The sequence below is a fragment of the Alosa pseudoharengus genome, unplaced genomic scaffold, assembly GCF_046254945.1.
Source record: "Alosa pseudoharengus isolate Yale_2024_CS ecotype anadromous, Long Island Sound unplaced genomic scaffold, YU_APseudo_1.1 YU_APseudo_1.1_scf_9, whole genome shotgun sequence".
In the NCBI taxonomy this organism is placed as follows: domain Eukaryota; kingdom Metazoa; phylum Chordata; class Actinopteri; order Clupeiformes; family Clupeidae; genus Alosa; species Alosa pseudoharengus.
Genome location: NW_027468881.1, coordinates 1,242,591 through 1,268,644, shown reverse-complemented (window position 1 = coordinate 1,268,644; position 26,054 = coordinate 1,242,591). Strand labels below are relative to the sequence as shown.

At 39.1% G+C, this 26,054-nt stretch overlaps 1 protein-coding gene and 1 non-coding gene across 4 annotated transcripts in view; both read left to right on the top strand.

Moving 5' to 3' along the window:
- Window positions 1-26,054, top strand: part of kansl2 (KAT8 regulatory NSL complex subunit 2) — a 43,502-nt gene that overhangs the window by 6,748 nt on the left and 10,700 nt on the right. For all 3 annotated transcript variants that reach the window (XM_076276001.1, XM_076275999.1, XM_076276000.1), the window contains 7 exons: window positions 2,786-3,044; window positions 6,258-6,412; window positions 11,282-11,396; window positions 14,122-14,285; window positions 20,825-20,988; window positions 24,451-24,547; window positions 25,563-25,816. In XM_076276001.1, coding sequence (XP_076132116.1) covers window positions 2,794-3,044; window positions 6,258-6,412; window positions 11,282-11,396; window positions 14,122-14,285; window positions 20,825-20,988; window positions 24,451-24,547; window positions 25,563-25,816 — 1,200 coding nt within the window. In that variant the 5' untranslated portion in view covers window positions 2,786-2,793. The remainder of the gene's footprint in view (window positions 1-2,785; window positions 3,045-6,257; window positions 6,413-11,281; window positions 11,397-14,121; window positions 14,286-20,824; window positions 20,989-24,450; window positions 24,548-25,562; window positions 25,817-26,054) is intronic.
- Window positions 18,482-18,618, top strand: LOC143115666 (small nucleolar RNA SNORA2/SNORA34 family). Its single transcript, XR_012985269.1, has one exon. It is a non-coding gene; the product is annotated as a small nucleolar RNA SNORA2/SNORA34 family (small nucleolar RNA).

The window sequence follows — 26,054 nt, the reverse complement described above, 5'->3', positions numbered from 1 at the left end:
TGACACCAAGACATACAAGAAACAAATTAATAAATAAAATAAATATAAATTAAAAATAAAATTAGTCCAATGTCCAAGGGGCAAAGATGACCCGCGTGACAACTGCGCACAGCTGTGTCTTCACGATGCAACACCAAAAGTTCTTAATAACTGACCAACCCGGAGAATCCACTGGCAGTCTGGAGAGCACTGGAAGGACAAGACAGTCCGAATTTGTGATGGGCGACCCTGCTGATTATCAGCTCGGTGGTCCTAGACAGTGACCGTTGTCACCAGTGATGTTGTTTCATGGTTGACACTGTCATCAGAGTTTCTTAGCACTCAATCCAGACTCCAGGCACCGGTAGATGCTAGCATAGCAGCTCGCATGTCAGTCGCAGCTCGGTGGTCGTGGCAGCTGCAGATCTCTTGCAGATTGAGGCACCCTTGCTGAGCAATCCTTCCGTCCAGACATTGGATGTGCAGCGTCACGGATGGATGAGGGACTTCAGAGACATAAGGCAGGCTAGCCAAGGCGCTCATCAGCCCAAAGGAAGCTGGTTAACGTTAACGTTAACTTGACGTTGATGGTGTCAGCCGAGTTTGTTAATCAGAAAAAAGGACTAAGAATAATACAAAAACGATCGAAACTAACATAAATAAAGAGTGATTACATTTAACTTGAAAAATAAATACAAAAAATTAACAGAACATTACATAAAATTACGAACATTACATAAATACAAACAAAAACATGATGCCAGACGGAGCGGCGTGTCTCGCCAGCGTCCCCGTAACCTAGCAACCCTGTTGTGTTGTGATCTATTTACCAGTGCAATAGCTACTTCTGTCTAAATAATAGGCCTATTTACCTCTCCTTATTCAGTGTAAACTTGGAAAAAGATCAATCGGGTCTTTCACACTGTCAGTTCTTGCAGTTCATTACAGAGAAAGAAAAAAAAACAGCTGGCTACGTTAAAAACAGCTGTTCAGGCAGGGGCGATTCTAGATCTAGAGGCCCCCAACTCCCAATAGCCTACATTTAAAAAAAAAAAAAAAAAATGTGCGCGCAATATGAAATAAATAGCTAGCCTACGGGTAGGCTACAAGCTTCAAAATCATTATTGTCACTGTAATACTGTAGGACCAGTACTCTCCCTCAATTGTTGTAGCAGCAACATTCAAACACATAGGCATAAGTAGGCCTATACTCACTGCATGAATTTAATAGGCTTTCCTACTAACACAAGCTTATTTTTTCAAATAATTGTTAATTGCTAATTGTGTAGCACAGTTCATGACTTTCTATTGCAATTTGCCTGAATACACACAAATACAACTCGCTAATGTTACAGCTATTTAAACTTATCCATCTCTTCAGTTTCATTTGTTTTATCCTTGATCTCTGTTAATTCATCTGTATCATTTAAGAGGCTGGAAAAAGAGGCTAGAAAAGCAGTTTAAGAAATATGTTAGGTAGTAGGAGATCAAGTTTTGCCATGTTAACCTATGGAGACTGACTGACTGTGGGTCGTGAAGGGCACTTATTTGGATGTGCAGTGGCCTAACTTAAAATTTTGCACGATAGAAACATGATATAAATGGGAACACTTACTGTTACAGCTATAATAATAGCAGAATCATCCATATGCAAGATATTTCCATAACTGCGAGATACGCTTCAGAATGACGCCAAAGAGTTGTTATCAGACTCACTATAAGACGTATAGCCCAACAGCAATCTAATAGACCTCTGAAGTTCGCCTACAAAAAAGAACCAAAACGGCCATCTTTGCCCATATAAGGAGATCCGGGTGTTAATTGAAGCTAACTATCTATGGCAAGTTGCATTGCAGGTTAGCTCTGGGGTAGCAAAAATCAAAGTGTACCGTCTACACTTACCGGAGATCACAGTATCCACTCGAAGGCAGAGGACAAAAGTGTGTTCAGGAAAACGTCTGCATTTCAGAGTTTTTCATCCCTGCGAGATTTTAACAGGTGCGATAATTCAAAATCCCCATGTTATTTTCCCATTGGAAAAATCGATGGCAGCTTTTTTGTAGGCAAACTTCAGAGGTCTATTAAAATAAAACATTTTTAAAGTACCATTGTAAGGGCCAGCTATATGCTATATCTTGTTTTCAGGACAGTTTGGGCTTTCCATATCTGGGAATGTATGATGTGGAAATACTATATTAAGGAAAAAACATTTGCTTAACATGGATTTTTCATGTTTTTGCATTCATGTCACCAGGCATCATGCCAGTAATATCTATTCATATTGATGTATGTGATTGTCTGGAGTCTGGCAATATACAAATCATGATGGTTGGGTACTCTGGCTTAGCAATTGACAAAATATGTACTTGAATTTATTTAAATATCTCTAGCAACTAGACTAAGTGTTAGTGAGCTACTAACTATTGATCATTACCCTTTACAGCATTTCAACATCAATTACAAAATGATAAAAAAAATATGTATGTAATAATGTACAGTAGGCTACCCATCACAGCCTACATTATACATTGACAGCCGGCCAGTGGACAGAAGACACTTTGGGAATACTGTCCTAAAAAAAAACAATTCGTAAACACATCATTTTCATTCAGGGCAACAAATTCACCAATTGCGCCACAGCTTTTGTGTTTTGGACCACTTATGAAGTGATGTCTGGCTGATGCCTAAATGAAGCATATTGCAGCACTGTGTGTAAAAACATTTTTCGCAATTTTTAGGAATGGCAAATTTGTCATTTCTCTGCTGGTAAAATTAAGCACTAACAACATAATTGTTGTTTTCTCAGATATAACGATGAACCGGATTCGTATCCACGTGCTACCTTCCAGCAGGGGAAGGATGGTGCAGCCAGTGCGCCCTATCGAGCCCCAGACTTGCTCATACAGTCACCGACCTTGCTCCCAACCATGCCTTGATGGCCTTGAGTTTTGCATCAAACATGTTCTTGAGGACAAGAGTGCCCCTTACAAGCAATGCAGCTATGTCTCCAACAAGAATGGAAAGCGTTGCCCTAATGCTGCCCCCAAGCCAGAAAAGAAAGAGGGGTAAGTGAATTCTCCATGTTCACTGTTGAATTTCAAATTTGGCAAATTGCTAAAGCGAGCACTACAAATAGGGCTGAACGATTAATTGCATTTGCAATTCCGATTTGCAAATCCGATCATACATTGACCACTGTGCGATCAATGTGTGACGTCACCAAGCGCCTGGGACCAGCGCGACACTAGCTACCTTCAAAGTGTATGATGATGATTACATGTTTACAAGGCTGGAAGTTCAACAAATATACTACTCCCTTACAAAAATAAAATGTTTGCATACAGAAGTTTGCCACTAGTGGCAGACACACACACACACATATTTAATTCATTTATTTGGAATGACCAATAGTCAGTACATTTGAGTTTGTTTATCAGCATAATGATGTGCAGAGAAATTGGCTACAATGTGCATACTAGTCCAATAAAAACAAAAATGGTGGGTAAGACAGCAATTCCAATGTGGATTAGAAATCTACACGTTTCTACCCCAGTCTGTAAATATTCAGCAAAAAATATGGTTTGGTTGAGAAAGGAGAGGAATATATATTTTTTACAAAAAGGTAAACATAAAATACTAGATTTCGGGGCAGTTTTCTGGGTTGTATCTATCCATAATTGAAAAGACATATCTTTCAGGCTTGTGCAAAATTCTAGAATTGAATTGAAACTGGCTCTTAAATTCCAATTCAATTCTTGAATTTCACTTGCATTTCAATTGAGGTAGCAAACAGGAAGCAGAATTGCAATTCGAATTGTGCACAACCTTGATATCTTAGCTAATTAAGATATCAGGCTGAATTTTTTTGTATGCTAGTCATAAGAAATGGGGCACTGATTGGACAAAAAATGTAAATCAGGTATGCTAAATGTACGCTACCTAATACCATTTAATAGAGTCCCGAGGTCTGACGTAGCGTTTCCATGGCGGCAGAATCACTGGATCTAAACAAACTTTCGAAGTGGCTTAAATAGTATTGAATGTAGACATGTGGCATCATTTCTAGCTAATAAATAATTTTAAATGTAGGCTATAGCCATTTAAACGTGCTTTGCCTGCTAGGCAGCAGCTTACCCACATAACACGGATTCCCTGGCAGGTGTAACATAAAGAAACAAAATTCCAGTGGATCTTCTTTTCAAAGACTGGCGGCTGCTAAGAGTGACGTTTTTTGCTTAAAAATAAAGCCAAAATACGTGCGTGAATTTAAGGATTTAACCACATGCTGTGAAGTTACATGCTGGTCTCTTTTACAGAGGAAACCCATGCTAAAAACGAATTTGATCGTGTTGGTATGTGATTCCTACAGTGTAAACAAATATACTAACATCTTAGAAATGGTTAGATTGATTTGTTTAGATCCAGTGAAATTGCTGCCTTGGCAACGCTACGTCATGGCTTCGGTACTCTATTGACAAATTATCCAACTTGTATATTGGAATATTGGCCAACAAAACCAAAATTCCCCAGCTTAACTTCCCATGGAAAGTGTCTGGAATGTTTAGCAGCCATTTTCCAATCCTTTGCACCCTTAGTTAGGAACTTAAAGCTGTATAGCAGGGGTCTCAAACTCAAATGAGCTGGGGGCCAATTCTGCCAACGTCATCTGATTGGAGGGCCGGCTATTTCTGAAAATGCAATGTTCTTTTTTTCAAATACCACACAAAACTGCAAACAGAAAGTGCAAGTGTTTTTATCTAGTTTTAGACACTTGTGCTAGCAACCTTAGCTTATAAATAAAATAATGATAAAATAAATATTAATACAAATTATAAAACAAATGAAAAGCATAAAAACAGGTATGTGTGTGTTTCACACCAAATAAAAATATTTTCCTCTCATAACTTTTTTAAACCTGGCAAACTATAGGTGTCAGGGTTAAGAAAGCAACACCATTGGATTTTTATATCAAAATGTCAAAAGGCCATGGCTTGAAAGTGGTCAGAGATAAAGTCCTACTGTAAATGTAAAAATCTTTGAGTAAAACAAAAAGTTTATGAAGGGGGTAAATTTACCCATCTAATTTGCCACTGGATGGCAAGCACCTCAAATTATGCACCTTTCAATAAATACTGGATGAACATATTTGAGCAGGTTTACTTTACTTTTTTCATATTACCCACATAACAAATTAACAGGAAAACACCTAAGATGTATACCAACACCTAAAATGTATATGGTTTCTAAACCACCAGGCCTACAATAAAGTATTCTGGTTAAATCAGTCCCAATCGCGGGTAATCTGAGTACCCAGAAGTTCGCATCATATTGCAGGTGACTTTGTAGTTTAGAGCCCTATTTCTACTAGCCCTGCTGTCTGTACCACGTCCATTACGGACACTATCATTACGATTACCACTGCAACCTCCAAGCTATGTTGGGACACCATCGTATACACGCAGATGCACCTTCAATAGACGATCGATCATAATCTCCAAAAGGATATTCTCCTTCAGATTTAGAATAGGTGAATAACATAGCCTACCTAAGACTTTATCACACGTAAACGTTTTTCAACATTTGGTGTAGGCCTATTTCTGCTTAATTTCTGCTTCAATTTATGCAACACTATGGCCTGCATCGCTTCCGCGTCATTACAAATGCACGTCTTTGTGTTTCTCGCGTGTAATACAAGTATTTCCTGAAAACTAGCACATAGTGGAGCAGAGTACAAATGAGATTTGTCACCGTACTTGGAACTATCGTCTATTTTAATCAGTATCGTTGTTTGTCACAATTAAAAAGTCTCAAGGGCCGGATTACATTATTATTTTGACATGCGTCGCGGGCCGGAATTGGGCCGGATTTGGCCCGCGGGCCGGGTGTTTGAGACCCCTGCTGTATAGCCATTATCATATGTTTATGGATGGCTAGCACATTCCAATGCCAATGTCAGGAATACTTTTCCAAACAAATCTCTGATTTTGATTAATAGGTTTTATGAAATATCCAGTGTCCAGTTTTTTTGCCAAGAACTACCTCAGACAATTTGTGTGTGCTGCTAAAGTGAATTCATAGCAAACAAAGTTTGCCTTTGCTTTCATTGACTGCATCTTGGGTGTATGTTGTGGTGTTTTAGGGTTGTGTTTAAATGTCTTTACTGTAAAGCTATTCTGAAGACTGATGAATCAGGTGTGGAATTAAATGTGACCAATCTCAAACTCATTTTGAGCATGTTTGTCTGTCTTCCTTCCTGCTTGTTCGGCTTTCTGCACCAGAGTGGCTTTTTGCGGAGAGCACACCCACAGAAATGCACTAGCCCTTCAGGCACACCTGAGGAAGGCTTCCTCTGGTCCGTCCCCAGAGTTGCTTCTTTCCCAGCTGAGTACTTATGGCCGGAGCAACGCTGAAGTGTATAGTGTGGAATGCACAGGTGAGTTCCTCTGGTACTCAAAGAGCATTTAGCCAACTCTAATATACTCTACAGTAGGGGTTGCAATGATTTGCTGTCCAGTACTTTAGGTTTATGTAGGTTTAGGTAGTATATATACATAGATGCCGCATTGTCCGTTAAGTTCTATTAGAAGGAATATGTCAACGCGGCCGCCATATTGGTAAGGGCAACACAAGCACATAAATGAATGGAGACTAATGATGACCTGAAGGAGTTTTGGGCTACAATGTCCTCAAACTTATCAATATTTCAATCGATGGGCATAAATTATATTTCATAGTTAAAATGTAGCTAAACTACATGAAGAAAACAAAAAAATAGCGCACTTTACGTGGAGAAAAATACATATTTTTTGAGAACAATTAAAAAAACACCCAAACTCATTACAATATATTTTTAGATTTATTTAAATATTTGACACCAGTTTCATTAAAAAAAAAAAAGTATGACTTTTGGCCGTTTTGATGGTTTAAAATAGAAAATGAGTCATGACGCCGGTAAATGTTGCGCAAGGTTCCCAAAACTTGAGTGGCCTGTGCACAGAGGGGAGGGGCGTGTTGAGTGTGAGGCTTAAAGAAGCAGCGTTAATCAGTGCGCTGTATGAGTTGAAATTGTATGCATTTCCAAAAAAACTATTTCTTCACGGAATGTGGCAAAATTGTTTTTTTCTTGATTATACTATTTTTGTGATTGTTTGGGGCCAAAATGGAAATTTGATTAATTGCACAGCCCTATCGGAACTCCCCCTATTGCCGTCGGTCCCGTATTTCCGCCGTCTTGAGTGTATGTGTCACTTAATATCCATTTCTATACAAACCAAGACGGCGGATTCCTAAAGAAACGCAAGCACCCACACCATAGGAATATCTAAATGAGCTATGTACTAAAAATGACATTTTACCGTGACTCGAAGAGCTGTAAACAGTGTTGTAAGGCTGCGTGTACACATCCGCTTGGAGCTCCAGTGGAATTTTAATTTCATGACGAGAATTCTCGTCTAACCGTTCATGTGCCGTTGAAACTGTAAATAGGCGACCCACCAGGCCAGCACTAACCTCCGAGCATGGTAAACAAAATCGGATATTTCAGGCATTAAATGCTCCCGTTAAGAGCCAGATTTTGTTCAAATCTAGACACCTATGGCTACTGAGAAATGTAAGGTTAATTTATCAAATGTTATTTTGAAGTATTAACATCGTTGTTTTAGAATTTTGGAACGCAAGTGGTGATAATTGGAGGCATTACGATAACTGCCCCAGTAAAATCTCAAGTCCAGGTTCAACCAGCCTGCACTTCTCGCAGAGTACTGATCACAGATATATGAGGGCATCATGCGAACGAGTGGAATCTAAGCTAGCCGACTCTAAATTAACCGACGCACTCCCTTAAGATAATCTAAACTAACCAACGCACTCCCTTACTAAATCGACTACATTTGTTGCACACTTGAAACTAAATGTCTTCGAAAGTATGTTAAAGGTGGTTACATTTATTTCCATTCCAGTAACTTCACACATTATATTTCTGTTTGTTCTCTACTGCAGTGTTTCTCAAACTTTTTCAGACCAAGGACCACTTAACCAATAAAAAAAAACTCACGGACCACCTAGCTTAAAAAAAAAAAAAAAAACAGTAGACCTACTTCAACAGTATATTACACAGTAGACCTACTCACTGAACCACCTTGCTTATTGTATTTGTACCTTGCTTATTGTGTCAGAAGATTCATTTAAACTGGCTTAGCTTACATAAGCAGTGTTGCAGAACTGTCTGGTTTTACATACAATTTGGTTCACTATGGCATCTAACTCATCTATATTATATTTTACCATGTCTGCTCGCGGACCACTTGGGTCAGCTTGCGGACCACCAGTGGTCCCCGGACCACACTTTGAGAAACACTGCTCTACTGGATAGAAAAGGCATAAATTATGTGAATAAAAATCTACAACATGTTTGAATGGCCAAAAAAAGGACAAATCATGGGGGGTATACCACACATTACCTTGGTGTTAGGGTAGCCTACTGCACATGCCATTGACAGTCTCCTACAATCTCCTACAACACTCATTAGCGAAATCTAAGAGATGCGTAGTAGGGTAGGCTATTAGGAAAAAACTGATATCCTCTATAACTGATATCGCCTATACCCCCTCTGTTTTTAAAAATAATTCTGTTGAACACTGATATGCTACAAACATGTTATAAACAGCTGGAAAAGGCTGTCGCAAATCCCTCGAACAGGTGGTCAATCAGAGATTTCAAATGAACGAGGGAACAACATGTCACAATGCAACGCGCTGTTTTCCCTTGATGAAAGTGAAACCATGAGTTTTCCCACATCTCAACTTTGGCCAAAGTTTTCAGAAATAATCTTTTTCAGTGATAAAAGCCATGTTTCCTTCTAGCCACAGCGTTTTTGTTGCAAACATAGGCCTAATCTAAACGTGCTCAGATGACGTGATGGACGAGGCGCTGTTGCTTACCTGTCCATCATTGTAAAGCCCGATTTGATTGGTCCGCCAGGTCTAGGGCAAGCATAGTTGCTCCACAACGGAGCAATGCCAGACCGAACTTCCCGACCTCAAATGTTGTGGGCGGGACTAAGTTCGGCTGGCACCCAGGCTAGCATGCCCCTGTACCCCCTACCATGGCTTGACTAAAACTTCCGGCACATCACAGCACCGCTGCTGGAGAAATATCTAGGGCAGGGGTCGGGAACCTTTTTTGCCTGGAGAGCCACTTTTACCGTTTTTTTTTTTTTTTTAATCTCAGAAGAGCCACATAAAGACGGTTACAAGAAAAAGTTTAGATATTTAACGTAGGCTACATTTACTTTCATTCAACAGAGGATTTTTAAATACATGTTCTACTAGTTTTAAAAGTAATGTGCAAGTGAACTTGAAATGTAAAGTGGAATGACAGAAGTATAGGCCTTAGGCTTCTCATGTAGGCTAAACACCACCGCTATTTTCCCAGTGTTCTTTTGGTATGCAAAGTAACCTCATAGTTAACAACACAACACTCAATTTTCATGACATGACATGTCATTGGCGAAATTGAACATTAGGCCTACTGTACCAGAGATTAGATTTGGTGATGGCATTGGAGTCTGGCTGGCTCATATTCAGTGAGGTGAAGTTTCATGCAAGAAAAGGCTGTCATCATTTAATGGCAACTCCACGCAAAACTGTCATATATCCATAACGCTAACATGGCATTGTGTTGGCGTTATGGATGTGACAGTTTTGCGCGGAATTGCCCTTAAACGTGAGCGCAGGTTTGTCTTTATATTTTTCATATGTGAGAGAGATTTCTCATATGCAAGTGGAACCGAACAGGGTTAACACAGCAATACTAACTCGTTGCAGTGTGCGATATATAACCAGACATCCCAAGTCTCCCGGAAGTTCCGGGAGTCTTCCGCATGTTGATAGCGGCTCCCTGACGCCCGCAAATTAGATAAAATCTCCCGGGATCTAGAGCGAGCGATCACACAGACCTAGACTTAAAATCGCGTGTGCATCCGAGTGTAGCGCGCACACGACAGGGGGGAGAGAAAGGGTGTGTGCCTTAACGCATCCAAGACAGAGAGCATCCTGATTGGCCTATTTCGCTAAATCAACCAATCAGTTTTCAGTATAGGCGAGCTTTTTATCTCTTTTTCTCCCGAACTTAATCAGTTCAGTGTATCTAGGAACAGGAGCCTCATGGCAGAGTCAGTGCCCCCAAAAAAGGAAAATGTAAGACCCATTTCAAAGTGTACCTTTGTCTCATAATCATAAGAGTAAAAAACAATGATAGGCCTAGTCTTGCACGCTGCACTGTTTGTAACAGTGACTTTAGCATTGCCCATGGCGAGTTCAATGATTGCAAAAAACATGTTGAGGTGAGTTTAACTAGTGTCAATTCATGTGCATATTCATGTGCAGGCCTATACTAGATGGCTAGTTGCCAAGGCTACATGAAAAGACCAAACTACCAAAATCTACATATTTTATTTTCACAATTTCTATCTATAGTCCTTCCTTATTTGGTGTGCTGACTAGACATTATTGAACAAACATATTCATCTGTATTTCAGTATCTAAGTAGGCTAAAGTTTTTATTATTATTTATTTATTTATTTATTTATTTTGGGGGGGCTGAAATTACTTTTTGCAGGTTGGGATGTCTGTATAACGGGCAGTTCATTTCGCGTTTTCAGAATCAGTCTTCGGATGGAAACTTTCCCATTTCAGCCCGCTTATGTTCGCGCTCGCAAGCTGTGGTCACTGACGTTTCCTTTTTGACATTTTCCTTATCTAGCCTACAGCAAGCGCACACATCAACAATAACAATTAAAGTGTTCTCGTTCATCTTTTTTTCTCTTCGCCATTTTCTTTGTTTTGGATACAACCGTTAGCTAGCTGAATTTTTAAGTAAAGCATCAGCGGGTGGAATGTTATCTCGGCACAGCATTGTCCAATAAAAAAACGCGTTTTTCATATCTGTACAGTACATCGACGTAACCGTGAACTTCAGCGGTAGAGAACAGACATGCGATGGATTAAACTACGTGAACATATATTATATTTCGAACACTATTTTAACATTTTGATTTCAGTAGGTCCATTTTTAATTTAATACAGTACCAAAATTATTCATGACTTATTGAGTAAACAAATGGCAGGTTTGTCCGAGAGCCAGATGCAGTTCCCAAAAGAGCCACATGTGGCTCGCGAGCCATAGGTTCCCGACCCCTGATCTAGGGGAATCACTTGACATTTATGACATATGTAGGATTTTTCCGTTTTTGCCAAAAGATTGTTTGAATACTGATGTTGGTACCTGACTGATCATGTACAGATGAGGACAGCTGGAGTGATGAGGAACAGGATCCTGTAGTTCTTGATCAAACATGGAGGGGTGACCCAGATAGTGAAGCAGACAGCATTGACAGTGACCATGATGACCCTCTCAAGTAAGTAGTGAATTGACAATGTCTACCTTCATCAATTGATTGCTTATTTTGATTTACCTGAAGCAAATTTCCACCTAGTGGAAAAAAGTGTTTTAATGAAAGACTTTTCAAATGATTAGAGATGCACCGATTGATCGGCTGGTGACTGGAATTGGCCGATTTTCACATCATTGGACATGACCAGTGACCGGCCGGTCAGTCAGTCTGAGAGATGCCAATTTTATGCCAGTTAATTGCACTCACGCGCTGCATGATTAACATCGCCCAACATCAGCAGCACACGTGCACGTGGCACACAAATGTAGGAAAACTTTCGGATTAACCTGCAACATGTCAGCTGTATGGAAGTTCTTTAGAGTGTATGAAGATGATGTCACTTCATACAAGCAGGACTTATCACCGCCTGTCCCTGCCCCCACTACAACGCAAATTGTGTGCCCACAGCTGCATTACAAGCGCAGTTAAATGGAGTTAACAGATTGACATTAAAAAGAATAGAAGTTTAGCGATCATACATAATAATAAGAGGCCAACAAGCAGCGACATACAGAGTAGGCCTAGTTGTGAAAGTGAAAATACAATATTAGAGAAAGGAAAACAAAAGTTAAGGTTGCTTTTGACATAGTACAATAAAGAAAACTGATCTGAATACTGATTCAACTGTCTCTGATATGTATATTAGTAAGTAGTAAGAAAAGCGCAGATTTTGCGCTTCAGTGGCACGCAAAATGCGCTTTGATCCATGTGCGATCAGTTTTGTACATATGATGCCATAAGTAGTAAGAAAAGCGCAGATTTTGCGCTTCAGTGGCACGCAAAATGCGCTTTGATCCATGTGCGATCAGTTTTGTACATATGATGCCATGTAAGGTTCAAAAAGCGTCCGAAATAGGCGGTTATTTGCCAGCAATTCTTAATACATCTAGGCCTCAGACACTTAAGGTAAATGTCAAGCTCAACCTAGTGCTGAGCCATCCACAAGTCAGCAACCTTTGTTAGCTCTTTTAAGCAAGGAAAAGAGTAAAGGGATAACGAGAAAGATAATGTAATTCATTACGCTAGATGACCAGCCGTTTTCTGAGGTTGAAAATCTGGGTTTTATTTATATAGTTCTATTTTATAGCGATTATCTGTTTATAAAAAATGTCACATCAGTATTCATTTTCCAAATTTGAATATGTTCCATGACCGCATGTTCAAATGTATCAAATTATTTTTGTATTTTTAGTTGGATATTGGATGTGAGAAAAAGAAAATGGTTGTTTCCATAACAACCATTACACATTTAGTAGTGTGTAAATGTCCCACACTGGGAAGCATTAGTTTGATACTGCAGCTAAAGTTAGACTTGAAGAGCAATCTGTCTGTTCACCTCATCCACTTTTTTAACAGCCATTCCATTATTGAAAAGTTGATTATATTTCTATGTTAAAATGTTCTATTAAGGCAGGTGAAAACATTGTTTTTTCATGCACTGGTCAATTTCGAGATTTTGGGCTAATTTGCTACCTTAGCATGTATTCTTTCACACTACTACAATAACAAAGTCCAATTTACACATTTGGGTGTTTATTTCATTACATTTTGTCTACTCGCCACTGTATATTTCTCCTAAATTCACCAAAAGTTAGCATTCACACATTTATGTATGGGAAATGTTGATTTTGTTAACAAACAACTGAAAACGTTACACAGGGGACCTTTAAACTGTTTACTGTTAAATTTAACTTTGTATTGTTATGTGTATGTCGCTTAGGACAAAAGTGTCTGCTAAATACCATAACCATGAATATGCGGTATAATCCACAAGGTGTGCAGTAGGGTGTCTCAATTGGTGTCTCAATCTCAATATCTTTTGCATTTCTTATGCAAACAGCGTCAAACTTGGCACTGCACTCACTCGTGCCCATAGTAAGACTTCTGCCGAGTTTGACACACACACACACACACACACACACACACACACACACACACACACAGATGACCTCATTAGTGGATAGATACTCTGTGTTATTTAGGAAAACAAGTTCAAAGGATTTAAAAAACTTTATTGTCTATCACTTAATGACAGAAAATTGATCATTCAAGGCCAGTAGTAGCCACTTAACAAATAGTGAACTGTTAAGCTATGAAAGTTGATGGTAATTTTGATACCATAGATTTAATAGAGACCCAGTCAGACCAATAGTATGAAAAATCAGGAACAGAGTTTATTTACAATGATGCGCATCAAGGGAGAGACAGCATGACTTCACCTAAAGATCCATCAGCTGCTCTAACTAGACAAGGAAATAGTTAGAGTTTAAGTATCCTTCCAGGCTGACGGGAGATGGCGTTGGTCATCCCATCTCACGTGGACTACACTGAATCAGACCCTGATTAGTGGCAGCCTGGCAATCCGGAGCAGATAGCTACTGACGCAGCCATGCAGAACAGTGAAACTCTGCAAAGTCATAATATTCATGCTTATCTCTAAACACAGTCACACAGATATACACAGGGACAGTACAGATATCATACAGTCATTACATAGAATCATACTTTTAGTATCAAAGTGACCTACTAATGAGAAATGCAGAACATTAAACCACATATTGGATTATTGGACAAAATGCAGAACATTAAACCATATATTGGAATATTGGACATAATGTTCTATTCCACTTTCTCTCAAAGTTGATACATTTTTAAATGTGCTGTTTCTCATTTATGTTCACAAATACAGACATGCAGGTGTTTATACAGCTGAGGAAGTGGCCCTAATCACACGGGAGAAACTTATCCGGTTGCAGTCCCTCTACATTGACCAGTTCAAACGTTTACAGCATCTACTAAAAGAAAAGAAGAGACGGTACTTGCATAGCCGTAAACTGGAGCATGACACCATTAGTGAGTATGCCTCTGGCTTTCCATTCAGGTTGGACCCGGTTTGACTGAGTTGGTCGGATTATGGCAAATGCATGTTTTTAAAGATGACCTCAGAATCACTCCCATACAACCCGAATGAAAGTGAAGCGAAATTCACTGCAATGCATGACACTATGCATGCATGCATGCAATGGCTCATACAAGGATGCACATATTCATAATACTCATGATATACTCATGCATAATCACAATACAGTAACTTTCCAGTGAAAAAATCGTGAGGCCATTCAAAATATACTCACATCTCCAGGTCAAAATCCTTCTGTATCCTCAGACACATAACTGGCCTCCGAGCCTGACCCCTCCTGGTCGATCCATGTCGATACCATTACCATTATTTGCTGTCTCTGCAGCCGTGTACTTCCTTGCCATATTGGGCATGCGCCTTACTGCAGTACAAACAAACGCTGCCTGTAAATCTATGAAACTAGCGCAAGTTGGGTACACGTGGGGTTTGTTTATGGATAACCAGACATGATGGTATAGTGCAGTGGTCCCCAAACTACGGCCCGCGGGCCGGATACGGCCCGCCACCTCAATTTGGGTGGCCCCCCAAAACATGTCTGTGGTAGGATCTGGCCCGCACGGGAGTACAACATAGTCAAACTATAACCTCCGTAATTTCCCCCATTCATTCTCTATGGCGAGTCTTAACAATACACATGTAATACTCTTTTTGTCCACTGGTGGTTGTTTTGGCGCTGTTTTGCGTTTGCCATCGAAAACGGAATCAACCTACCTGCAAACAATGTAAGAGGCCTATGCTGACTGCATCAGTGCTCAAAGTATTCTAAAAGTTTATCAATTAATTGTTAAATAACTAATTAACTAACTTCTATTCAATTTTTTTTTTTTTTTTTTACCGTCATCAATTTTGGTCAGTGATTCCCGGGTTACTGAAACACCAGGGAACATGAAACTTGGTGGCCACTCCGCCAAATAACTAGCCCTACCTGAACCGTTGCACCCAAGATGACAAAATATTTATGGTATGTTAGTCTCAAGAGCCCACATCAACCTAACCCACTCATTTGTGATTTGCACACACACGCACATGCAAGAACACACACACGCACGCACGCACACATACAGACAGGCAAGCACACACACACATAAACACATACAGACAGGCAAACACACACACACACACACATGCACAAACATCCACCCACATGAATGCAGACACATAAACACACACACACAGGCACACATACGCATGTGCGCATGCAAACACACACACGCACACACACACACACACACACACATAAACACACAAACACAGGCACGCATACGCACATGCACACACACACACTCTTATAAACAAAAGCAAACTCACATATGCACACACTAATTTACATGCACATGAGTTGCAGGAGTAGGAGATGGAGACAAATTGACAAGCGTGATTTATTTTTGCGAAGAGAATATGCAGGACTGAGAGGCGGTCATATTGTGTACCGCTATGCGGTACATCTAGTTTATTGCTGCTGTTACTCATGTTACTCTGTGGGTATTAGCTACAGAGGACCATGCTGGCATATCGCGTCACATTTAAAATTAAACTGTGTTAAGCAGACGTGAACGGCAGGCTGAACAGATCTGCAACAGAAGGAGGTTGCTATGTTAACTCCAGCTGCAAAGTCAGCCATCTTCACCAGCTAACACGATAATCCAGTTACTGTACAAAAACAGTATGACAGTTACGGGAAGATAATCGCTCAGATTTTCGTTATTAGGCCACTTGAAAATAGGCTATGGCTAGGCTAATCACTGGAGGTATTTTAATATTATGTTTGTTTTGCTAATGGTTAGGCAAGGCCTCCCTGTGGTTTTGATCAACCTAATAATCTTTGAAATGTCAACTGTAAACACTAAGGTGAAATGCGTTGAAACTGACATGCCACCAGAACAGACATTTTATCGGCTTTGAGGTATAATAAAGTCTCCAGTCTTATAAATTCACATTATGTAACATCCATAACGTCACATCCATAACGTCACATCCATAACGCACCATTAAAGGTTTTAAAAGTAAGAAAGGGGCACAATTTGGTCATCACACTTTACATTGATATAAATCAGCTTTGCACAGACACTTTGGACATTGTCGCATCAACACTGTATGTGTAGCATAAACTTTTCCTATAAAACGTTATGGATGTGACATGGCCATGGAACTTGCTGACTTAAAAACAAAAGCCTTACAAATGTAAGGAGTTGTGCTCTTAAAGGCAAGCTGAGCATAGACATTGCTCTACCATTCCCTTGTCAATCTGGAATTTGTCAAATGACACAATTTGTTTGAACCTTGGGTCCATTTATCCACTTTTTAAATATGTATAATATTACCATGTGAAAAATGTTGTTTCTGGTATGGTTGCACACCATATCTATGGTGTAAAAAGAGTGTAATTCTCCATCAAATTCAATCAGATCAGTTACAAACAATAAAATATAGACCTAAATGAAGATTTTAACAACAGTTCTATTTGCGTACATGCACAACTTTTTTTTCCATGGTAAGGATGACCTTTGCATGGAATTGCCCTATTATTTCATTTGAGCTACATTTTACATGGTATGATGGCAATATAAACACAGCTAACAATGGTATTACAACAGTCTACCTTAGTTGAATATTCCATTACATTTAATCATTGGCTACTGCAATATTGCAACTAAGGTAGACTGTTGTTGTTCACAGCACTAAGCTTTATGGTTACTGATATACTCCGAGTCTCTGGCCCCGTCTTAGAGCCAGGCATAGTGAGCTGACCCTCGGAAGAAAAAAGTTTGGGGACCACTGGTATAGTGTCATACACTGTTGGAAACCTCAGACGATTGGCTAAAAGTGTATCAACTTAATTTCACTGGAAATTTCTATTGCCTCGAACTATTCATGAAAACGATGCCGTCGTTGTCAGTCACATCCGGTTTTCACATTCACTGCCATTTTTTTCTGCATCCTAGGCACCGATTGGCTCGTCAGTGGTGTCAATCGATGCAGGAGAGTTTCACGGACGTCGACATTAGGTCAGATGTATGCATACATACAAGTGCGAGTCATACAATGTAAATAAAGCGGCGATATGTGTTTGGATCTACCTGTGTTACGTTACGTCGTAGGGCTAGATACATGGAGATATTGACGGAAATATGTTAGAAGAAAACTGATTTTATATTCCACATGCATGGATACTTGGCTATCTGTAAAAAGCATCCTGTGCCATAAAATGGTCGTTGTGGATAAAGGGGAGACTCTGAAGGTATGTAGGCATGTTTGCTAGCTATGCTTTAGCTGAATAGCTAACCTAGCTAACCGCTAATACTATTATGGCTGTGAGCAACCATATTATTCATGAGTGGTCTTAAATTAATCCTGGTGATGTAAGCTTTCCAATGGTGCATGGCATTCAGGCTTGGTGTTTAAAACAGTCAAGGAACTTGTCGCTACCACCCACCCCCCGCCCCCGTACAGTGGGCTGTACAGCCTGCCGTTACAGGTTAACCTAACTACAGTAGAACCACCTCCTGCTTCTCTGAAATGACCTGTGTGGAAATATTTTGAGGTTCATTCATTCACGGCAGTTAACACTAAGGCTACTCAACTTTGCAAGTCGTCTCTAGGTAGCCTAGAGTTCAAAACTACTTTAAGGCCTAAAACACACAATAACAGTGAAATATTCTGTGAACACTAACCTTGTTTCTCTTCGGAGTGTGTTATAACAGTCAATTTATCATGTTATTTCATTTCTCAATATTCATGTCCTTGTTGTCTGTTTTCTTTAGCTGCCTTGCTGGCAGTAGGAACGGTTTTCAAAATAAAAAAGCGGTTTCAAAATTCTCACCTACTATTTAGTTGGCTAGTATGGGTATTTGCATATAACCTTACTATCCCTTTATATTTTACAATGCTTCATGTATAGTCCATGTGCAGTATGTTTTATATGTTAACTCACAATTGAACATTTAGGATTTCCTTTTCACTGAACTAGATGCAGTATTCCAATAAAAATAAAGAAAATAAAACTAGTTAAAAATGTGCTGATTGTAAAATAACATTCATCTTACATTTTTTGAGAATGTTTGTCAGAATCAATGAAGTACCTAAACCTGGCCCCTAACACCACTCTGACTTTTCCTCTCATATCACATTTGTGGCCCTGAATCAAGGCTAGCAGCTTGTTGTAGCTACTGGCTTCAAACAGTGGCCCACAGCAAACTCTTCCAATGGTCTGTTGACTTTCCCATTCAACCTAAAATGGGAAAATCAATTCATTTGGAAGTAACAAGTTCTTATCCACTCTCCACAGATTTATTTATTTATTTACAGATCATCTTAACTTTGATTAGTGATGTTTATCCATGAAATCCCTCTTTAGGAAATGAAAAAAAATGACAGACTTTAATGTTGTGCATTCTTTATATTTGTGGATTTGCTGAGTTAATACTAGCGATGTTGTGATATGGACAAAAAAATAAAATCTCTATTTTTTGTGATTTGTGTTAGTGCACCATTTAAACCTACATGTGTTGCGCCATGAGCAGGCATTAATTATGAATTAGAATAGTATCCCTAGTAAGAACATAATAGTTTTATATTATATGGAATATTGCTATTTCGATTTAAGCTTAATATATGATTATTTTTTTAACTCCCTATCTTCTGTATTATTTAACAGACAGCAAAACATCATTCTATAGTAGCCTATGACCAACACAATATTAGACCAGGTCTATGTTATGACTACATTTGGTAATAATTGAAGTAGAAATATAATTCATATTAATTCAATCACAGTAGGCTAGTATATTTGAACTTTCAGCCTTGAAAACAAGTATTCCCTCAAATAAAATCTGTGCCCCCTTAAATTACTTATGGGGAAAAACACTTGAAATCACGCATTGAAACCCCATACATTCACTAAATCCAGGAAGTGTATGCGGGAGAAGCCCCTGGCTGCAGCAGAGCAAGTGTCATGATCGCTAGTGGGTCCACGTTGTCACACGCACACCTAATGTTTATTTTGTGCAGCGAGATGTACTTGGGATTTTGTGCGGCTACTTCTGTTCAAGTAGCATTGATAAGAGAGACACGTTTTTTCCTACACAGTATTATATGGAGAGAAAACATTAGCCGTTGAGTATTTTAATAGTCAGTTGTAAACAAAGAACTCTTCTCAGCCCTTTTTTTAAAAAATGGACTGAAGTTCGCTCTAAATATCTACGTTTATCGATTATACTAACCGTTAGCATCTCTATGGGATTTCTTATATACATAGCTATAAGCTAACACATTAGTTTCTCTTAAACAAAACATCGAATGAAATAACTGAGATGTACTCTGGTCTGCTTAGTTTTACAGTGAATCCTAAGTAAAGATTTGAAAGGAACTTCAGCTTCAGACTTTCTCTTGGGAAACTGTTAGGCCTATTTATCTTCTCTAATGTAGCTGGCTAGACAAGGTCATTGCCACACACAAGTGGGGGCAGAATTGGAAATGTCAGAGTGACAATGCATTGGTTGATTTGGTTAAAAAGTCACAGGTTAGGTTATTGGTTATTATTGTAATAATGCTATTCATAAATAATGAGCTGTAAAGTAACTCAGACTTTTACGAAACATTTTTTAAAGGATATCGACTAATTATTGTTACCGTCAAAATCACAAAAAATATCGAGATATTATTTTTTTGTCCATATCGCCCACCCCCACCTGCAACCAGCATTGAAGTCAGCACCACTAATGGCTCTAAAGTATCATGCATCGACTGTGTGAGACACGTGTCTTTGCTTCTCCCAATGTAATGCTACAATTTGATTATTAGATACAAGTTAACTGAAGACTGAATCCATTCATTTTTTAGGCTAGTTTGCTAGTAGATAACCTGATGGGCTATGCTTATGGGACAATGCTCTGCATTAAAACAAGCTTACTTCAAATTCACGTTGGCATAGAATGTTTTATTTGTCAAAAAAAAACCGAACGACCAAACTCATTTCAACTGACTGAAACTAAGTAACTTAAAGATAGACATGGGAAGGAGGGAATAATAGCATACTGTTAAATTGGTTAAGACTCATACAAAAGTGGATGGATTGCCTTTTTCATGAACATGGCCTAAAATAGCCTTATCACTAAACCCCAATGGACTAATTGTTTGACTTTGAGTCTTTGAGATTCAGTAAGGGTAAGATACCGAAGTATTGTTGAATACCGACACCAAAACTCAGGCACCGGTACCGATATTGGTTCAAATGTGATAGGGACAGTGTCGATTTCAGTGTTTAATTTCCCCAAAGTCTTATTTCCCCCGCTGTATGATAATTGCTTAGAATGTGTAAAAGCTGAGGCTGTTAAGAACCTTGTCTCAAAAAGTAATTCTGGTCTAGTGCAATTTGAAACAAACTTGAATTACGCATGGTAGTACAGGGCATGAAAACAGGTCTGTTTTACACCACTGTTGTCTTTCTGTTTGTCTTTGTGCCTGCATACTATAGGTAGCAGTTTGTTAACTGGGCCTGAGGGCCTATCTCTGAAGGAACGTGAGAACTTGCGCAAACTGAAGGCTCTACGAAGATACCGGTACCGTTATGGTGTTGAAGCACTGCTCCATCGCCAGCTCAGGGAAAGACGGCAAGCGGTCACTGATGGAGTATCACAGGTTTGGCCTTTTTCTTGTAAGCATTGAAAAGCATGGAAAAATTGTAGCATTTTTGGGGCACAGTCTCACAATCTGAGGGAGTTTTGTTAGGCTGACGTAGCCATACTCAATTCTATACTGAATTTGAGTCTGATACCGCATGCAGGGTGTCCGCGCGGTAGTAAAAGGTAGTAAAAGGTAGTAAATAGAATCTAGCAAAATTAAGGCCCTTGAAAGGTAGTAAAAGGTAATAAATGCAATTTGACTTGGTAGTAAATTTTTCATCACCACCTCAATATATGAGTTTACATTTTGCTTAATATTTGTGTCTACATGTTTTAACTTCATCTTGCCTAATTAAAAAATATATACGTGCTAACAGGACCTGAGTGAGTCGGAGTCGATAGCAATGACGTAGAAGTAAACTGTGTAGAGTTCCGTGGTTGACAGCCAACAAACAACATTTTCGCCTTTTTGCTTCAGTTGATATTACAGGGATACAAACAACACGCTTTTCGGTGTCTCCTTCACGTTGCTTTGTGCGACTTATATGAATCGTGCAGATCCGAAGAGTTTTTTTGGGGCCAGGGATGCAGGGATGCTTTTCGGCGACTCTCGCGTTTTTCACGTCATCTAGGCCCTACCGCAGGCTACCAGAGCTGCGTTTATCATATGAGCCTGCTGGTCTGGTGTCCGGTGCTTCTGTCACTCATCTAATAATATTTGTTCATGTAGCAAAGGAGCGGTAGATGTAGGCCTAGGCTAGCCTATCACTCGGATAGCAGCTAAAAAATATATAGGCTACACTCACTCCGTTAGGAGGCAACTCTCTCAGTTTACACTAGGCTACTTCAGCTGGAAGTTTTAACAACTGTGGACTTGACTAGTGTAGGCCTAAGCTTTCGTTCAGCTGACGGTAGCGCTGCCATCTGACTGTGATCATCCAGAACCGTGCAATAAAATTCCACCTATCCCATCAGTAACAAAGTTCGAACTAGTCACTGTAACCGACAACATTTTTTTAACGTAACCTAGACCTAGTATCTAATGTTACGGAATTGCAAGAAAACGAGTGAAAACAATTCCTTACTTTTAACCACGCAAGTGCGCGTGTCATTTATTAAAACGGTAGAAAACTGAATCAAAGACGGAACTGTCCATCAACAAAAACAGCATGCAGTTTAAAAGTCCCGTTATTTAAAGTCCCAGACATTTAAAGGGACAGCGGTCACTCAAGACAGACCTACACCACAACTGAGTGATGAACGTGAAATTCTTTGAATAGCCTACAAAACACTGCATTTAGATGACCACTGCGTGAAGAACCACGCGAATCTAGTTAATGGCGAATTAAGTTTATGGCATTCACATTTAAATCATTCAATAGCCTATGAAAACTTGATCAGTTAAATTGTTCTCATAAAAGGAACAGCAAATTATACAAAATATTCCAAATAGGCTAGTTTTATTGCAGTGACAGAAAACTGCAACATATGAGTTTAAAACCATGTTAAATTTGAAAGCATCTAGCTAGTGACAGGAGGTTTTAGGGGGGGAAAGAAACTCTGTAACCTACTTGATTCCACAGTCAATGTTCAGTATTTGGCTTATAATTTAGCCTATAATATTGGCATTTGAATCCATGAAAACTAACCAAAATCTATCATTTCCTATCGACAACAGACCAGTAACGCATCGAATCGCATTGCTACACATTTTGAAGTATTGAAAATAATCAAATCATTGTCTTAAAGAATCTATATTTTATCAAATTGTGATTAAACTTGATTTACACTCCTAAATGGCATCCTTACCTACCTACCTAACTGTTGTTTTGGGAAGTATTTATCATGCAAGCATCGTGCATCCATGCTGAGTAATGCAATGAAATCATAGTTTTCAATTTTGCATTAAAGCACTCCACTGATGTGCATGTTTTCACGGACTGCTTTGTGTCAAATGTGCAACAACAATACCATACCAATAATAATGGCTTTATATATCCATATAAATAGATTTCTGGGCCTATCCTTAGACTAGAGTTGTTTCGGTGGTGTTTGTTCTTCATTTTTCACCACACATGTTTTAGCGTCATTTGTGCCAAGGTTATCATTCACCTTATTAGGGCTAAGGGCTGGTTAGGATAACTCAAGGGCTAGGGTTAAGGTAAGGACAACTGAAACTGAACTCCTCGACACTACAAAAAAACATTGTCATTGACAATGACCATACTTAATTATCACAATTAGAAATTATTAGTGTACCTAATATTTATGATTTATACCTTATAGCAAGTACTAAGTGGTACCCCCCCCCCCCCCCCCCCCCCCCAAAAAAAAAAAAGGGCTGCTGCTTGATGTCGTGTTGGTAGTAAAAAATATTGTGGAGGTAGTAAAAAAAGGTAGTAAAAAGTAGTAAATTCAACTCTATGATTCCTGCATATACCCTGCTATTACAACTCTACCTCTTTAATTGTCTGGTTGAAGCCTGGAAATATTGTAAACAAAGTAGCATAGTTGGCTAGCTTATCATAGTCTACTGATTGGACTGTTCAGTTTCCCCATGTGTATTTAAGTTTCAAGGTGATACTTGTTCTCCTTGGGACAGGCCCTTTTGGGAAACATTGGTATTGAGATGATCAGTCAACTTCAATGCAAGAGTTTTAAACAAATATGTGCAGCATGCTAATCATGCTAAGCGGATTTAATAGTAATTTAGCTAGTCGTCTTCTATGTGTCCTTGCTTTCACAATTGTGAATGTTTTATTTGGATTGTGTTGGCCGAGTCATGCGTGTCCAACGAGCGAGCAAGCGGAAGAGGGCAAAGGGAGGGAGAGCGAGAGAGAGTGGGGCAAGGAGAGGGGGTTTACTTATATACTGTTTGGGAAAGTTGAACACAGTCTATAATGAAAGCAACGAGGTATGAAATTTATTTATTTATTCATTTTTGGACAATGTAGGCTACCGGTAAGTAAAGCGGGAGATGTGTGTCGGTTCTGCCTTTTCACACCGCGACACAGGTTCGTGGATATGAGTGTCGCGATTTCGGGTTCGAATCGCATATCGTTACACACAAGCTTTTTTAATTGTTGTAATATTGAATGAATTCAATCAAAATTTTGAATTCATCAAAAAAATAAAGCCTAGGCCTACCTAGATGGACCTCTTTGTTTTGTCATTATGCGGAGCTGATGATCATTATTCATGGCATTGCATTCGGGCCAGCAGTTGTATAGACATGCCATTTCAAAAATCTTTTATTTATTGTCAGAAATATGATGTTTTCAAAAACATCACTTTCATCACATTTTATGTGACATATTTCCAGTAGGCAACTGACTGCAAGCAGGCACATCCGGACACAAACAAGCAGGCTTATGTGCCAGGGCTGAGCCCTGGATAATATTATTATTTTTTTAAATCTGACACACATTGTATTTAGTTTGGTGACACTGTGTGTGTGTGAATGTCTTCTGTCCCTTAGGCTCACTGTCTTCGCCTCAGTCAAAGGTGTATCTCCTTTGTAGAGGGTACACGCTGCTCCAATCAGTGTCTCCCCATGACCAGACATTGTGTGTCTCGTATCCTTTTGGCTACCTTCGGAGATGGGACCATTTCAGAGGTATTAGCCATATCCAAATTGAACTTGTCTTTTTTTTTTTTTTTTTTTTTATTAATATTTGAAAGTTTTGTCATTGCATCAAAAAAAGAACAATGGGCTATTTTTTATAGGGCTATGGTATAATCTTTCAGAAAATAAGCTGAGGGTATAAGTGTTCAGAAAATATATGGTTTATGGTTTATATTATTGAATCAGTTTTCCTTTATGGTACAGACCAAAATGTATTAGGTGCACACTTTTTTCACCTAAATCCATAAAATGAGTTTTGAAAGTCCATCACACATTTTTGTCATGTGGGGGCATAGAGAAACAAAGAAATATGGTGTGATACATAATTGAACTTTAAATTATGATATAACATGTCAAATACTTTGTGTTGATACCCAACTTGCTCAATATTGACCACTTTATGCATAAGCAATGGCCAATTTCATCTCTCATTTGTCTTAAAATCGGTATTTTTCCACCACTTGGTACCAGATGGTCGGAAAGTGGTCTACCAGATACAGTGGGAATGAGTTAATTTCTTGTTAACATGATTTTTCTTAAACTCTGGGACCAGGGCTACAATTAAGTCTAGGTGGTGGGTGTGTGCGCATGTTCCCCTCTTAGCCCATATATTACAAGAAGATGCAAACAATAAATGATTATGAAGTACTTGTCTGAAAACATGAACAAACTTTCATTAAAACGGCTTTATGAAAATTACACTACTGCTGTGATCATCTTTAATCCACAGCCCAGCAAATTATGAGTACATAATGTGATGCATGTTAAGATGTATGTGATACATGTTAAGATATATATATAATATGTTAAATGATAAAGGATTGTTAAGGAAATGTTAAGATAAGGTATCAGTGTCTCTTAACAGTTTGTGTTGTGGCCTTGTATGCTGTTATGTTTCAATATGAACAATTTCTGTTTCAATTTGGATTCAAATACTTTGGTGCTCCTTAACTCCCAGGCTGTAGATATTTATCAAGACAGCAGCCAGGTTCTATTTAGGATGTGCCCAGGTCTGAAGGATATGCCATGTGATCGCCCAGTTCACATGGGTCAATCTGAGGAACCTCATTGTCCACTGCATTCATCCCTTCCACCACCCATGTACCGTCCTGAAGAGGCACCACTGACACAGTCACCATTGCTTCCCACACCTTCTGAGCTGTATCTGAGTACTGCTGAGCTACAGCCAACAGAAAATTTGCCCCTCGAGTTCAGTGATGTACGTACACACAACATTGTTCCACATGCCTAAACCTTATACTCCATTGAAATAGTTTGGCTCATTAATTGTCATTTGTGATTTGAGATATTGACATTATCAATTCAGCTAGCTTTGGCTTGTAACCAGCATTGTGTTGCTAGTATTGGACTTTTTTCTTACCAGCTATAAACGGCTCACTACCGTGGTTGTAAACACGTCATTAAATCGATGAGTGTCGTTTGTACAGTTTCTTTAA